This window comes from Macaca thibetana, chromosome 2 (genome assembly GCF_024542745.1).
Source record: "Macaca thibetana thibetana isolate TM-01 chromosome 2, ASM2454274v1, whole genome shotgun sequence".
Lineage (NCBI taxonomy): Eukaryota > Metazoa > Chordata > Mammalia > Primates > Cercopithecidae > Macaca > Macaca thibetana.
This window is the reverse complement of record NC_065579.1, coordinates 97,591,532-97,608,882: the sequence shown is the minus strand read 5'-3', so window position 1 is coordinate 97,608,882 and position 17,351 is coordinate 97,591,532. Positions and strand designations below refer to the sequence as shown.

The following is a 17,351-nucleotide window of genomic DNA, read 5'->3' as shown; positions in this document are numbered from 1 at the left end:
TTGTTTTTAGATGGTTTCTTTGGAATCCTAGTTTAATTCTTCATTGTTTTACCTGTGATTTTGGGAGACATATGTATGATAAAAGTCTTTTTAAAAGTTTTTAATTTTAAGATTTAGATTACAGAAAAGTTGACAAGCTGGAACTGATGGTTCCCATATACTCCATAGCTAGCTTCCCCTGCTTTTAACATCTAACACTGGTATGGTACACTTGTTATAATTAGTGAACAACTTTTCATATGTTATTATTAACTAAAGTTCATGCTTTATTCAGATTTCCTTAGTTTTTATCTGATAAGACTCATCTTGTATATCTCCTGCCTTGGTCCTAGACTCAGCCATTTTTCCAAGGAGCTCTGGTTCCTTTGTTTTGGACAATGGTATTAGAAACCAAGATATGTGTGCATCTCTTAATTTTTTTTTTTTTTCCTTTTTTATTTGAGATGGAGTCTTGCTCTGTAGCCCAGGCTGGAGTGCAGTAGCGCAGTCTCGGCTCACTGCAAGCTCTGCCTCCCAGGTTCACACCATTCTCCTGCCTCAGCCTCCCGAGTAGCTGGGACTACAGTCGCCCGCCACCACACCTGGCTAATTTTTTGTATTTTTAGTAGAGATGGGGTTTCACCGTGTTAGCCAGGATGGTCTCAATCTCCTGACCTCATGATCTGCCCGCCTTGGCCTCCCAGCATGTCTTAACTTTTAACCTGAATCCCTCTATTTAAGATGGATTTCTTGCAGTTAACATAGTTGAGCCTTGCTTTTTATTCTAACTCCGACATTCTTTGTCTTTGAATCGGTATATTTAAGCCACCTGGAGTGTCCTGCACCCTGCCCTCCTCGCCATGACTGTGTCAGGTGACCGCAAGAGGTCGATTGTATGTTCTGCTTGCACTGTTGTAGAGCCACCAACTTTCCTGTGGCCCCTGCGGTACCACATCTGCTTATAGCTCTCAGTTTAAGGTTTACAAATGTGTATTTCTCCATTGTGACTTAAATTCTCACTTGATACAATTAAAGTAAATGAAGTAAGTATATAGTAGAATGAAATCATAATCTTGAGATATCACTTTGCTTTGTAGGCCTTAGTTAGAGAATATTTCCGGGCACACAGTTTTTATATGTTCCTTGATTTTTTTACTTGTCAAGTGATCAAAATAATTGTTGAAAAAACAAAGCAAGCTCCAAATCACACATAACCCTCTTACAGATTTTATTTCCTTTCACCATCATCAAATCTGCTCTAGAAACTGCTTTGTGCATGAAATGTGGCTCTGAATGAGAGGAAAACAAACTTTAACACATGTAAATTGCTTTAAGCTGTATAAGATGTGTTCTTTGGTGACACAGGGCATGCCAAAGCCTTGAAAGCCAGCTTTCTTACCCCAGTGACGAATGACAACCCCATCATCTAGTGTCCCTCAATTACAACAAGCCTCTTGATTAGCAGGTCCCTACAATGGAGATTATATTTTAAGAGAGAAGAGCCAATGAGATACATGATTTAATTTATCTGTAAACCTTTAGATTATTTTCTTCTGTTCATTTGGTCTAACTGATATTTCCCCCAATCCCCTTTTCTATTAAATGATTAAATAGAGAAGGAGCTGGGTGTGGTGGCTCATGCCTGTAATCCCAGCACTTTGGGAGGCCAAGGCAGGTGGATCACCTTAGGTTAGGAGTTCAAGACCAGCCTGGCCAACATGGTGAAACCCGTCTCTACTAAAAATACAAAAAAATTAGCCAGGCATGGTGGTGCATACCTGTAATCCCAGCTACTCAGGAAGCTGAGGCAGGAGAATCACTGGAACCCAGGAGGCGGAGGTTGCAGTGAGCCGAGATTGTGCCATAGCACTCCAGCCTGGGCAACAAGAGTGAAACTCTGTCTAAAAACAAACAAAAACAAACAAACAAACAAACAAAAACAACAAAAAAAGGCCAGGCACCGTGGCTCACATCTGTAATCCCAACACTTTGGGAGGCCGAGGCAGACAGATCACAAGGTCAGGAGATCGAGACCATCCTGACTAACATGGTGAAACCCCATCTCTACTAAAAATACAAAAAATTAGCCAGGCATGGTGGCGGGCACCTGTAGTCCCAGCTACTCGGGAGGTAGAAGTAGGAGAATGACGTGAACCCGGGAGGCAGAGCTTGCAGTGAGCCAAGATTGCGCCACTGTACTCCAGCCTGGGCTCCAAAGCGAGACTCCATCAAAGAAAGAGAGAGAGAGAGAGAGAGAGAGAGAGAAAAGAGAGAGAGAAAGAAAGAGAGAAGGAAGTAAAATACTTTTCATGCTTTTATACTGACCAGTTCTCCCTCATTTTTTTGACTCTCCTAACATTTTCCCATTTTTCCCTGTATACTTCTTTTAGGTTCCAGCTTTCTGTTAATCTTTATTGAGGCTCAGAAACCAATACCCCCAAATACTGCATTTTGACATGCTGAACTCAAAGTCTTTCTGATCTCCCCCATACCATCTCTCCCAAAGCATCGGGTTCTCTAAAGTTCCCTTGTCTGCCTAAGGTCCAGACCTACCAAAGAAGAAAACAATTAACTGCTGATCACTTCCCTGAGTTCTCATTAACTGAATCCATATCACATCTTTTCTCCTGTTAATCTGCTTATTGTGAGTTGATTTTTCAGCAAATCTTCAGGGGTTTGCTGTACATGTTTTAAGTCCAACTCCTTGTTCACTGGACTGATCTTGGGAAGTTGCCCATGCAGACAGCCCAGAGGCCTAGACCTTTTGTGATATTAGCGATTCCCTGTCATTCCCTGTGTGGATGCTCAGCACACCAGGAATGGAGCTTGGTTGGAGTGGAGCAACGTGAGCTGGGTCGTAGACGTAGCCCTGCCCTGAAGACGTCTTCTCAGGGTGTCCACCAGGGCATAGGGCCTGAAGACACTGCCAGAGAATTCCTTTTAAACTCCAGGGAAGAGTCCTAGTCATGTTATTGAGACACAAATTTTGTGATGCTTTCTCATCTTCTAACAAATACATGTAAGTTAATTAACTAATTAAATAGAGTTTTCAGTCTTTCTATACAATCTATACAAAAGGACGGCAAACCCCAGCCAAAGGACCAAATCCTCCTGCCACCTATTATTAAAGCTGTATTGGCACCCAGCTGCACCCATTTGTTTTTATATTCTACTTTTCATGTTGCAAGGAATGGCAGAGTTGAGTAATCATGACAGAGATTGTATGCTGCAAAGCCTAAAGTATTTACTCTGTGGCCTTTTAAGAAGTTTGCTGACCCTGCTGGAGATTAAGAATCTTTTGTGATAGAAATTGCATTGAATCTATAGATCATTTTGGATGGTATACACATTTTAACAATATTAAGAGTTCTAATACAGCACATGACCACAGAATGTCTTTTCATTTATTTGTGTAGTCTTCAATTTCTTGTGGCAATGTTTTCTGGTTTCAGTGTACACGTTTTTCATCTCCTTGGTTACATTTATCCCTAAGTATTTTAGTATTTTTATTCTTTTTGATGCTATTGTAAAAATGATTGATTTCTGAATTTCCTTTTCAAATTGTTCGTTAGTATATAGAAATGTTACTGATTTTTGTGTGTTGATTTTGTAGTCTACAATTCTGCTGAGTTCATTTATTAGTTCTAACGAGGGTGTGTGTGTGTATGTGTGTAGAATTAGGGTTGTCTGCATTTAAAATAATATAATCCACGAACAGAGATAATTTTACTACTTTCCAATTTGGATACCTTTTATTTATTTTTATTTATTTATTTTCTTAATTGCTCTGACAATTAAGAAAGTACTGGACTTCCAGTACTTTGTTGACAAGAAGTGGCAAGACTAAGCATTCGTCACCATGTTCCTGATCTTAGAGGGAAAGCTTTCAGTTTCCCATCATTTGATATGATGTTAGCTCTAGGCTTCTTCATATATAACCTTTAGTATGTTAAGATAATTTCTTTCTACTCCTAGTTTGTTGAGTGTTTTATCGTGAAAGGGTATTGAATTTTTGTCATATACTTTTTCTGCATCAATTAAAATAATGTGGTTTGTCCTTCATCCTGTTAGTGTGGTGTATCATGTTGATTGGTTTACATATGTTGTTCCATCCTTGTAGTTCAGGAATAAATCCCACTTGGTCATGCTGTGTAATTTTTTTAATGTGTTGTTGAATTTGGTTTGCTAGTATTTTGTTAAGGAATTTGCATCAGTATTGATTAGGGATATTGAACTATGGTTTTCTTTTTTAATTATGTCTTTGGTTTTGGTATCACAGTGATATGACCTCATAAGATGAGTTTGGAAGTATTCCCTTCTTGTCAGTATTTTGCAAGAATTCGAGATGTATTGCTGGTAATTCTTTAAATGTTTGGTGAAATTCACCCATGAAGCTCTCTGGTCCTGGGCTTTTCTTTGTTGATAGGTTTTTCATTATCGATTCAATCTCCTTACTAGTATAGTTCTGTTCAGATTTTTTTCTTCATGATTCAGTTTTGGTAGGTTGCATGTTTCTAGGAATTTATTTATTTCTAGTTTATCCAGTTTAGTGGTGTATAATTGTTCTTAGTCATTTCTTATATTTTATTTCTGTGGCATCAGTTGTAATGTTTCTTCTTACATTTCTGATTTTTGCTATATGAGTCTTTTTCTTCATTAGTCTAGCTAAGGATTTGTTAATTTTGTTGATCTTTTCAAAAGACCAACTCTTACTTTTGTTGACTTTTTTTTTTTTTGCTGTTGTATTCTCTTTTTTATTTTTGCTCTCATCTTTATTACTTCCTTTCTTCTGCTAACTTTAGTTGGTTCTTTTTGTAGTTTCTTGAGGTTCAAGTCAAGTTATTGACTTGAGATCTTTCTTTCTTTTATAATGTAAGCATTTACCACTATAAACTTCCCTCTTAGTACTGTCATTGCTATGTCCCATAAGTTTTGGTGTGTTGTGTTTTTGTTTTCATTTGTTTTCATTTGTTTCAAGATATTTTCTGATTTCCTTTGTGATTTCTTCTTTGACTCATTGGTTGTTCAAGAGTGTGTTAATTTCCACAATTTGTGAATTTTCCAGTTTCCTTTTGCTTTTGATTTCTAGTTCCATTCCATTTGGTCAGAAATGATACTTGGTATGATTTCAGTCTTTTTAAATTTGTTAAGGTTTGTTTTGTGGCCTAAGGTATGATCTATACTGGAAAATCTTTTATATGGACTTGAAAAGAATGTTTATTCTTTGTTACTGGGTAGAGTGTTCTGTATATATCTATTAGGTTAAATTGGTTTGTGATGTTAAGTCCTCTGCTTCCTTATTGATCTTATGTCTGATTGTTTTATCCATTATTGAAGTGCAGTATTGAAATCTCCCACTGGTACTGTATTAGTGTTCATTTCTCCCTTCAATTCTGTCAATATTTATTTCATATATTTGGTACTGTGATGTTAGATGCATATACAATTATAATTGTTATGTCTTCTTAGTAAATTGACCCTTTCATTTTTACATAATATCCTCCTTTGTCTCTTATAACCGCTTTTTAATTAAAGTCTGTTTTGTCTGATGTAAGTATGGTCATTCTGGCTCTCTTTTTGTTACCATTTTCATGGTAAATGAAAATGAGCATTTTTCCTCATTCGTGAACTTTCATTATATGTATGTCTTTACATCTGCAGGTAATTGGATCTTGTTTTTTGTTTTGTTTTGTTTTTTTAAAATCCATTCAGCCACTCTACGTCTTTTGATCAGGGGGTTTAACCCATTTACACTTAAAGTAATTACTGATAGAGCAGACTTACAATTGCCATTTTGTTTATTGCTTTCAGTATGTCTTGTAATTATTTTGCTGCACTTTTGCTGTCTTGCTGCCTTCCTTTGTATTTTGTTGATTTTTTTTGTTTGTTTGTTTGTTTTTTTTGGTAAGAACTTTCTTTGATTCCTTTCTCATTTTCTTTTTTGTATCTTTTACAGATATTTTCTTTGTAGTTACCATGGGGATTACATAAAATATCTTACAGTTGAAACTGATAAAAACTTTAGCAGCATGCAAAAAAATCTTCTCCTTTACATTTTCCCCTCACCACTTTTTATTATCAGTGTCACAAAGAACATTATTTCTTTTTTGAGACAGGGTCTCACTGTGTCACTCAGGTTGGAATGGAGTGGCACAATCACAGCTCACTGCAAACACAACTTCCCTGGGCTCAGGTGATCCGCCCACCTCAGCCTCCCGAGTAGCTTGAACTATAGGCATGGGCCACCATGCCTGGCTAATTTTTGTATTTTTTTGTGTGTGTGAGACAGGGTTTTACCATATTGCCCAGGCTGGTCTCAAACTCCTGAGGCTCAATGATTCACCCACCTAGGCCTTTCAAAGTGCTGGAATTATAGGCATACTACCTGGCCACAAATTACATTTTTTCATCTATTAGTATTATTTTGTAGTTAGTTTTATGTTTTTATCTTTTAAAGTGTATACTAGAATTAAAAGTGATTTATATACCACCATCGCATTATTAAAGGATTTTTTGTTTGTCTGTATATTTACCTTTACTAGAGAGTTTATTTTTTCTTATGCTGTTGTGTTGCTGTCTAGTGTCCTTGAGCTTCTGCTTGAAGGGAATGCCTATTATGTGTAAGGCAGTTGTAGTAGTGATGAAATCCCTCCGCTTTTGCTTATCTGAAAGGTCTTTATTTCTCTCCTATGTTTTTGAAGGATGATTCTTCCTGGTATAGAATTCTTGGTTGGGAGTTTTTCTTTCAGTACTTTGAATATGTCATCTTGTTCTCTTCTGGCCTCCAGTCTTTCTGCTGAGAAATTTGCCGATAATCTGGGAATTCCCTTGTACATGATGAGTTACTTTTCTCTTGCTGCTTTCAAGATACTCTCTTTGTCTTTGATTTTGACAGTTTGATTATAATGTGTCTTGGTGTAGGCCTCTTTGGGCTCATCTTAGTGGGATTCCTTTCAGCTTCTTGAATTTGGATGTACATTTCCTCAGATTTGGGAAATTTCCAGCTATTATTTCCTCAAATAAGTTATGTTCCCATTTCTTTCCCTCTCTTCTCCTCTGGAACTCTTATAATGCATAATTGGTCCAGTTGATGGTGTTTCATTAAGCTTTCTTCACTTTTTTTCTTGTGTTGTTTTTGTTCCTGTGACTCAATAATTTCCAATGACCTATCTGAGTTCACTGATTCTTGTTTTCTGCTTGTTCAAATCTGCTATTGAACCTCACTAGTGAATTTTTTTTTTTTTTTTTTTTTTTTTTTGAGACAGAGTTTCACTCTTGTTGCCCGGGCTGGAGTGCAGTGGTACTGTCTCGGCTCACTGCAACCTCTGCCTCCTGGATTCAAGCAATTCTCCTGCCTCAGCTTCCCAAGTAGCTGGGATTACAGGTGGCTGCCACCACGCCTGGCTAAATTTTTTGTATTTTTAGTAGAGATGGGATTTCACCATGTTGATCAGGCTGGTCTTAAACTCCTGACCTCAGGTGATCCACCTGCCTTGTCCTCCCAAAGTGGTGGGATTACAGCATAAGCCCCCCGTGCCTGGCTGATTTTTTTTTTATACAGACAAGGCTGCATCCGTGTCCCAAGGCTGGAGTATGGTGGTGTGATAATAGCTCACTCCAGCCTCAAATTTCTGGATTCAAGCAATCCTACAGCCTCAGTCTCCCAAGTAGCTGGGACAACAGGCATGCAGCACCACACCCAGCTAAGTTTTTTATTTTTTATTTATTTATTTATTTTTTTTTGTAGAGATGAGGTCTTGCTATGTTACTTGGGCCAGTCTCAAATCCTGTTCTCAAATGATCCTCTACCTTGGCCTCCCAAAGTGCTTGAGATTACAAGTGTGAGCCACCATACCTAGGTGTGACTTGTTCAGTTCAGTTATTCTTCAGCTCCAGAATTTCTGTTGGGTTCTTTTTTATAGTTTCTATTTGATTGCTGATATATTCTCTTTCTGTTCATGCATTGTTTTCCTCATTTTATTTAGTTGTCTGTGACCTCTTATAGCTCACTGAGCTTTTTAAAGATAGTTATTTGAATTCTCTGTCAGGCAATTCACAGATCTTCATTTCTTTTGGGTCAGCTTCTGAAGAATTACTGTTTCTTTGCTTGGGCCATTTTTCCTTTTTTTTTTTTTTTTCATATGTCCTTTTGTTTTTTACTGGCATTTGGGCATTTGAAAAACAGCCATCTCTCTGTCATTACAGACTAGCTTTATACAAGGAAGGCCTTCACCAATCAGCCCAGTTAGAGAATCAGAGACTCAAATCTTTTCTGGTAGTGTGTCTTCTCTGGGATTATGCATCTAATTTCCCGATTAGAAAGGCTTGCCAGCTTCTTTTTCAGGAGATTGTAATTTCTTGCTGCCTCTGGTGTCTGTGTGCAGTACTGCAAGTTCTCTGGTGCTGCTACAAGCTGACAAGCCCTTAATTGTTCTCAGCATCCCCTAGGCATTTAAAGTATGCCCTTTAAGTTCACATGCCTTCTAATTTAGAAAAGACAGAAACTAGTCCCTCAGGTGGTCCTCTGAAAAGACAGAAAGTTGAATGTATACATTCTACTTTCTCTTTCCCTCTCAAGGTGGCATGAGAAAGGCTCCCCATGGCCCCAGCTTCTCTGATGGCTGTTCTTTACTCACTTTGGTGCAGACTCCCTGGCTCACCAGGGGTCCTTTGTGGGGTCAAATCTGACATTGGCCCTTCTCTGAGGCTCCTTTGGGAGTACCTGCCTTTGCCTTGGTCCTATCCTCAGAAGTTCTGGCAACTTCTCTTATTTTCCAGTGTTGTTCCTTTTAGAATATATCTTTCTGTCATTTCAGGGGACCTTTGGGAGGTAGAAGAAGTAGATGTACCTGCTTGGTCTACCGTCTTAAAATGAAAATCCCTGAGGTTGTTTTCTTAAGAGCCTAATTCCATAACATTTTTTTCAATCTCTGCTCCATTAATCATTTTTATTAATTTGCATTTGGCACGTAATTTGTCTAGTAATCAGCAGAAGATACCTTTTTCAGGGCACTCCTTTTGTTCAGTTGTGGCTGGGATCTGAGTGGAGACAGGTAACTCTGCATACATACCATTATAGGTATCAGATCTGCTTTTCAGAAGTCTAAGAATTCAACTCTAATTTGCATCTTCTGTTTCAGTAGAGACAGGGTTGGAGACATATTACTACAAAACACAGCTACTACTATGGATCATGTCACAAGTTTTCTAGTTTTTGCAAAATAAAATAGTTCTGCTGGCTCTCTGTGCAGCTGGCATGAGAGTCCCAGGGTTTGACAACCCTGCAGTGACCAAAGGTGAGCAATGTGCTAATAGCAGAGCAGGCAGTACTTTACCACTGGCACTGGAAAACATTTAGCTTCTGAGTGCTAATTTTCTCTGGTCCTGTTACTTTTTTTCCCTTTCCCAACTCAGACACCCTATAATCACTGTTTAAGGCATATTGTTGTGGGGAGCCAACTTCTTTGTATTTACTAGTTTTAAAATTCTGCCCATCTCCTCCCTTCCCCTTCCTCCACCTTCACTGTTTTTCTCCTTTACTTTGTTTAGGATATAATTTTGTGAGTTTTACTGTAAAAGAAGAATCACAATTCTGGTTCATAAAATGTCTTCTTTTTTCATAGACAAGCTCCTTCCACCCCACTATTCATTTTGAGTGTTTTTTTTTTTCCAGATATGAATAGATTCCTATTTTATCTTAAGGTTTTTTTTATTTAAACAAGAAAAAATGACAAAAATGCTTTTTACAGTTTTTTCTTTCTCAGATTAGTTAGCATAAAGCAGTTCCCAGCCTTGAAACAGAGTGGCTGTATGGAAAATATAAATAATATCCAAAAAATTGACCATTTGAAACACGAGACTATAAATGTTATTTAGGTTTCCAGGCTACAACACAAAAGCTTACTTAACATGATGCTCAACTTGAATTCTGGATCCTGGATAAGAGAAACTGCTAAGAAAGTGGGGGTGGAGGTGAGGAAGGTCTAATATATCCTTTCCTGACCATAGAGACAATATTGGCTCCTTTCTGCTTCTCTTTACACCACTTCCTTGAAGCAGGACCCCTGCTGTTGGAGCTGATCCTAACCCTGCTGTGTTGTCTTCCCACCTCACTCCCAATTATTCATTGTTATTTGCCTAGGGGTTAGGGGTAGGGGTGGAGGAGAGCAAGAAAGAACTTGTTAGCAACAACTAATTAAAGTAATTAACCAATATCTGTGAATGGTTGATGCTCCTTAACCTTCCCATTGATGCTTTCACTTTTAATAGAAAAATGTGTATCAAAGCAAATAAACCTATAATTGGTGAAATTTCTGGTAGTTTAGCAAAGTGGGGAGAAAATCAATATGACAGATTAGAGAAGGTTGGGAAGTTGTTGATGAAGGCTTCCATCTGAGCACTCTGGCCCTGCATAAGTACTTTCCACATATTTGCAGAATGAGTGAATACAAAGTGATCATTTTGCCCAGCCTTTTTTTTTTTTTTTTTTTTTTTTTTTTTGAGATGGAGTCTCTCGCTCTGTCTCCCAGGCTGGAGTGCAGCGGCACGATCTCAGCTCACTGAAACCTCTGCCTTCCAAGTGCAAGCAATTCCCCTGCCTCAGCCTCCCAAGTAGTTGGGATTACAGGTGCCTGCCACCATGCCTAGCTAATTTTTGTATTTCTAGTGGAGATGGGGTTTCCCCATGTTGTCCAGGCTGGTTGGTCTTGAATTCCTGACCTCAAGTGATCCACCCACCTCAGCTTCCCAAAGTGTTGGGATTACAGGTGTGAGCCACTGCACCCAGCCCACTTTGCCCAGCTTCTTATATTCTTGGACTTCAGTTTAAAAAGCCATATTCTCTGAACTGCAAATTGTCTGGTTTTGTCTGTTTACTGGGCAAATGTGCAGTCAGGACGAGGTGAGTTTAGGAGCCTGGCAGGGCATATGTAATTCACTTATAGGAATCCCTGTGTTCTTTTTTATATAAGTTTTCCCCCCATATAAAAGTAATATATGTCCATTAAAAAGTGAAGATAGACTGCCTATAGTGCCACCATCTAAAGAAAACCATTGTGAAGATGCTATATTTTTTGGAAAATAAACTATAGAGAATTACTCATAAAAGCATGTTGCTATGTAAATGTTCAAAATGGCATCCTGTTTTGATTAATATTGTCTAATCAATATGAACTTTTTTCAATTCATGATAATTTTGTGAACAGTTTGCATGGAAACCATAGCAGCAAAATCTGGGCAACCTTGTTCTGTTACCTAATAGCCAGTCCTGTTTCCCAAAGGAGAGTTAATACACCTTCCAGATGCCTTAACATCCAAGGGAAGCATGTCCTTCCTCAGCAGCATATTTTGTTTTGTAATTCCTGCCAAGACTCTGAGGAAGAGGAAATGGGCACAGATTTATTAGGAGAGATGGAAAGGGGCCATGACTTTGTCATGTCATGTAGGACTCCGGCAACTTAAGGCTACACAGACTCTGAAATACATGGAATATTTCTTTTTATCTACTAATTTGTTTATTTCTTGTCTAATATTTCCACTGAAGAGATTGTCTTGTATAAAATTATCTCTCAGTATTCTAATGGAATGAAATAATGGTACAGCATAGCGTTTTCTGAATTATTCATGTATTATTTGGAGATTATATCTAGGTTTTTATTAATTCAGTTCAGAATTTTAACATAGGGTATCATCTGGTCCATGCTATATTATCTACTTGTTTTTCTACTCTAGACCCTTAATCACTATCTTCCAGTGTCATCTTTGGTCATGGCAGTCACATTTACATGAAGGCTGTTTGTCCCTGGTCTATTCTATGTCTCTTGTTAATACCAGGCACTGCGTGGCCTGTCCTGGGGTTCTGCTGATTTTCAAGTCTTCTGATTAAATTATTGCTTGTTCTGGCATCATGCTGATTTCCTTCACTATTTCATGCTTCTCCCAGGAGATATCTGCTTGTTATTTATCCCTCATTCCTCCTTTTGAAAATATCACAGTAAGAAATTTCTTTAATTTTTTTCAACTGTTCTTTTTCTGTCAGTAATTCAATGCAACATTTCTCAAAGGCTGTTCCATCTCTCTCATTGATTTTCTTAATGCCTTTTAATTATTTCTTTTAAAAATCACAACTTTTAATATTTAGTAACTCATGCTGTCACCACAGAGGCAGCTGTGTCCTTTTGATCACTTAGATTTCTGTGGGTGTTGATTCTGGAACACAAGATGATCTGGATTTGGAGAAGCATCAGTAGGTTGAGCCTATACATCTGAACAGCGGGATTACCAATGGAAGCAATACCATTGGCTTAATTATACATCTCATATCATTATGTTATAGAGGACTTCTTTATGATGCTTGTATGAGAAAGAAAAATAATAGCCAGGTTTTAAGTTTTCCATATTATAATGTCCGTGTACTTACCATATATGGAGTCAGCAGCATAAGGTTACAATCATTGAATTAATCTTTATTGATTATCACATCATAAAAGAAAATGCACCAAACGCTATTGGGATTAGAGGATTCATGGCACCTTATTTTTAAGATATATGTACGTTTTATGTACATCAAACTGAAGTGCAGCACAGGGACATTGGGCAGAGAGTAGAGTGACTACAAATATTGTATACTAAGATACATTGCTAGAAAAGAGTTTGTAGAAGACTTCAGAATAAACCATTTTTCTATAAAACATTGAGGGTACCATTACGGTATCGGTTTATGGGAATACCTGATTTTAAAAGAATAAAGCTGGCTGGATGTGATGGCTCAACACCTGTAATCCCAGCACTTTGGGAGGCTGAGGTGGGTGGATCACCTGAGGTCAGGAGTTTGAGACCAGCCTGACCAACATGGTGAAACCCCCATCTCTACTAAAAAATACAAAAAAAATTAGTTGAGTGTGATGGTGCCTGCCTGTAATCCCAGCTACTCGGGAGGCTGAGGCAGGAGAATCGCTTGAACCTGGGAGGCAGAGGTTGCAGTGAGCCGAGATCGTGCCACCGCACTCCTCTAGCCTGGGCGACAGAGTGAGACTCAGTCTCAAAAAAAAAAAAAAAAAAAAAAAAAAGAATTAAATAAAGTCAGTAAATTATTGAAAGAACCACAACAGGGTGGACTCAGTACAATTCATGAGCCTGCTTGGTCTTTGATACTTCACAGGTCAATAGTTAGAAATTACCCAAGATTAATATAAAGGACCCTAGGTTGCTTAGATATCAATTTATTTCCTTGTGTATATGGTCTGATGTATCACATCAACATGTACTCTTTCTTGTTTTCAGCACGCACTCCTGGCTTTAAAGTTTATCCTTGCATTTGCCATACCTGATAAACCACGGCATATCCAGGTGAAACTAGCCAGATTGGAATTTGAGTCTTTGGAGGCACTCAAGCAGCAGGTAAGAGCAGCTGTCCTGAAAATGTATGTATTACTTTAGCAAATGACAGGAGAAATAATTTAGAAGAATCAGTCTCAGCATTTTCTTCAGCCTTGAAGTTACCAGTTTAAATGAATACAGAGGACTCCAGTTTAGGATGACATAACAAAACCAAAATCCTAACAACATGAGCAACAAATAGGTTTAAAGAACTAAACTAAACAAACAAAAATATTCAGGCAATATTAAATAAAGAATAGAGCTAGCATTCAGCAAAAGAACAAGACAGACATCTAAGAATCAACTTGGGGCAGCTCCCCACAAGCTTCCAGTTTTGCCATCTACTGAAACATTAAGTGAGGAGAAGTGAGTGAATAAAATCCTGAATAATAGCTTTCAGAGAGCGAGACAGAATGAGATCAGGTGTGTAGAAGCAGCAAAATTGCCCTGAAAGGAGAAACTGTGTCTCAGTGACTTCCACATTCTACCAGAGACTACAAAAAAAAAAGCCATGCTGGAGTTGACCATTTTGATGATTTTCTGCTTGTAGGAGAGTGGGAGTAGACAGGAGATCCCTAGACACCTGGAGTATCTCTCACTTGTTATCTTTAGTGCTGCATAGGAATTTAAGCAATGAGAGAATCAGTAAAGCATTGTCATCTGAGGGGACAAGCTCTGGTCAGAACCTGCTGGACAGACACTCTTTCTTTGGCTTCTAAACTACTTTGCATAGGAATATTTTTTCTTATGTTTGGGGAGTTGGGAGAAAAAACGTGAAGAGGACCCACTTAAGATGACCCTTGGATCAAAGCATGAGGGCTCCAAGGGTGGTGCACCAGACAGGGGAACCCCACATCGAACCAATACTTGCCCCTGATGAGGCAGGGTGACTCCAGAAGAGGACTTGTGATAAGAATGTGGAAAAGAGGATGAACCTGGGCCAACTGGCCATAGCTGTGCTCGTGTTTGCCACACAGTAGGTAACAAGACTAAGTTACCTGCATTCCTAGAGGTTGGGCAGGTTCACTTTTGGCATGTGGGCTAGCCAGTGTGTCTATATGTTAAACCAGAACCCACCATCGTGCCCAATAATGAAACTCCAGAGCATTCCCAGCAATGGCAGGAAACCCATCATCACCACTGACAGCTAGCATTCTTCTAGAGGTACTAACCAATGCAGTTGTATAAGAGGAAGAGAAGTTCAAGTAGAAGAGGCAAGCTTATTACTTGAAAATTAGAGGATTAGGCTGGGTGCAGTGGCTCACACCTGTAATCCCAGCACTTTGGGAGGCCAAGGTGGGTAGATGCCTTGAGCCCAGGAGTTTAAGACCAACCTGGGCAACATGGTGAAACCCTGTCTCAACAAAAAAATACAAAAATTAGCCAGGCGTGGTGGTGCATGCCTATAGTAACAGCTACTTGGGAGGCTGAGCTGGGAGAATTGCTTGAGCCTAGGAGGTCGAGGCTGTAATGAGCCATGATTACGCCACTGTACTCCCACCTGGGTGACAGAGTGAGACCTTGTCTCAAAAAAAAAGAAAGAAAAGAAAAAATTAGAGGATTATATAGCTAAAAAAATTATTAAAAATAGGAAAATTTGGTAAGGAAGCAAGTTACGAAGTTTATCTAAAATCATGTTTCTTTTCACAAGAAATAATCAGTTAGAAAATATTTTTGATGAAAAATTTACATTTACAGAAGGAACCAAAATGTAAAAACTTAGGTGGTAATTTATGGAAACAATATAGATAACTTATAGGACAAATGTTTTTAAACATTACTGGGATCAAAAGATTCAATCTTGTAAATATCCAATGCCAATTCAAATATATCAAAATAAACATCCGAGAATAGCAAGGAAACTTCTGATAAAGAAGAAAAATGGGGATTGTCACTCTGTCAGATATTAAAATGTATTCTGAATAGTACAATAATTATAATTAAATACATTTTAAATTAGTGAAGAAATGGAAAAATCAGTGGAATAGAGAGCATTGAGTTCATAAATGGGCCCAAATAAAACTGGGGATTTCATTTATGGTAAAAGTGGTATTTTATGTCAGTGGAAAAAAGAAGGATTATTTGTTACACAGCTTGATGGCAAACAGCTGTTTGGGAACATTATTATACTTTATTTTAACTCATTCCTTGTGAACTTCCCCACCACCACAAAATTCAAGGTTGACAGATTTAAATGTGAAAAATGTAAGCCATAAGAAGTCTATTAAAAGTCTGGGTATATCTTTTAGTGGGAAATGCCTTCCCAATCAAGATATAAAACCCAAAAATCATTTTAAAAAATGACAAAATGCATGAAAAATGAAAACTTATGTATGACAAAAAATAAGCAGACTCAAAAGATAAATTGGACAAACTGGAAAAATATTTTTGTATATAACGAAGTCAATATCTTTTAATTCAAAAAAAGTTTCCACAAATCTATAAAAAATGACAGTACAGTAATGAAAGGATAACATATGAAGAGATGCTCAACCTCATTCAAAATTAAAGAAATATAAATTTAAACACCAGTGAAATACCACATTTCACATGTTCTATTGGATTATGTCATGATAGCCTGTCCTCATTGGATTTGGGAAATGGACATTCTTTTATATATACCTGACAGAAGTGTAAATTGGTCCAGTCTTTCTAGAATTGCAGCTGAATTTAATTTCAATTACTCTGCAACACAAACCAAATCTTACTAGGGTAAAGGTTGTATCTGAAAATTGTACCAAAATTTAATCATTGAAACATTTTTATTAGCAAAAATCTGGAGATAACTAAATTCCTCAATAGGAGAATGATTAAATAAATTATTGTATATCTACACAATAAAATTCCAGTAACCTGCTTTTTTCAAAAAGATCTGTCTATGCTTATGCATACACATACACACTGCCTACATTTTTGCGGCTATTGAATTTATGATTAAAAGATTTTAGGTGTCAGTTTAAAAATGTGTGAGAGGGCATAAAGCATCTAAAAACTTTAAGAGGTATGTAAGAAAAAAAGTTTAATGTATAGCCGTGTCTCTGGAAGAGTTTTAGTTAATCAGATTTCTCCATTGATTACATTTCTGGTGACATTTTGTAGATGGGGGTAGGCAACTTCCTGGCTCGTGCATACACATCTTTAACTCCAGGTCAAGGAAGAACCATGCTTCATGTTACTCAGGATTTCATGGTATATCTCTACAATAAATTTTATGGTCTGTCTAGACCATAAAATTCTGTGAATTTGCTTTTTTAAAAAAGATCTGCTTTTGAAAAAATCACTCAGGATTTATGTTACTAAAGTTTGCCTAAAAAGGAAAGGATTTTTATTGAGAGAATGAAATTATAACTCATTCCCTATGAACCTCCCTCACCACCACTAAATTCAACATATTAATATGTCTCATGTTACTAAATACATTTACCTAAAACTCCAAATGCAGGACCGTTACATTTGCCATTGAGGGTGTCATGGATACGTGTTTACTATGGATATGGCTAAATGACCTCTGAAGTCATCTCAGCTCTTAGATTCCCGTATCTTCAGGTACACTTTACCTGACAGTGAGGCAAAGCCCTAATTCCAAATTTATTCACACTCATCTTCTTTGAGAAATGAAACACTGACCAAAACCCTATCTCATACAAGTTGAGTATCCCTTATCCAAAGTGCTTAGGACCAGAAGTGTTTTAGATTTTGAATTTTGTTTCAGATTTTTGAATATTTGTATTGTATTTACTGCTGAGCATTCCTTTTTTTTTTGTTTGTGTTTTTGTTTTTGAGACGGAGTCTCACTCTGTCGCCCAGGCTGGAGTGCAGTGGCCGGATCTCAGCTCACTGTAAGCTCCGCCTCCCGGGTTTACGCCATCCTCCTGCCTCAGCCTCCCGAGTAGCCGGGACTACAGGCGCCCGCCACCACGCCCGGCTAGTTTTTTGTATTTTTTAGTGGAGACGGGGTTTCACCATGTTAGCCAGGATGGTCTCGATCTCCTGAC

General features: G+C 37.9%; 2 protein-coding genes across 3 annotated transcripts in view; both read left to right on the top strand.

The window, feature by feature from the left end:
• HIGD1A (HIG1 hypoxia inducible domain family member 1A) overlaps positions 1 to 17,351 on the top strand; it is a 1,051,097-nt gene that overhangs the window by 404,497 nt on the left and 629,249 nt on the right. The window lies entirely within an intron of this gene.
• ANO10 (anoctamin 10) overlaps positions 1 to 17,351 on the top strand; it is a 240,035-nt gene that overhangs the window by 163,289 nt on the left and 59,395 nt on the right. For both annotated transcript variants that reach the window (XM_050780384.1, XM_050780385.1), the window contains exon 12: positions 13,261 to 13,377. In XM_050780384.1, coding sequence (XP_050636341.1) covers positions 13,261 to 13,377 — 117 coding nt within the window. The remainder of the gene's footprint in view (positions 1 to 13,260; positions 13,378 to 17,351) is intronic.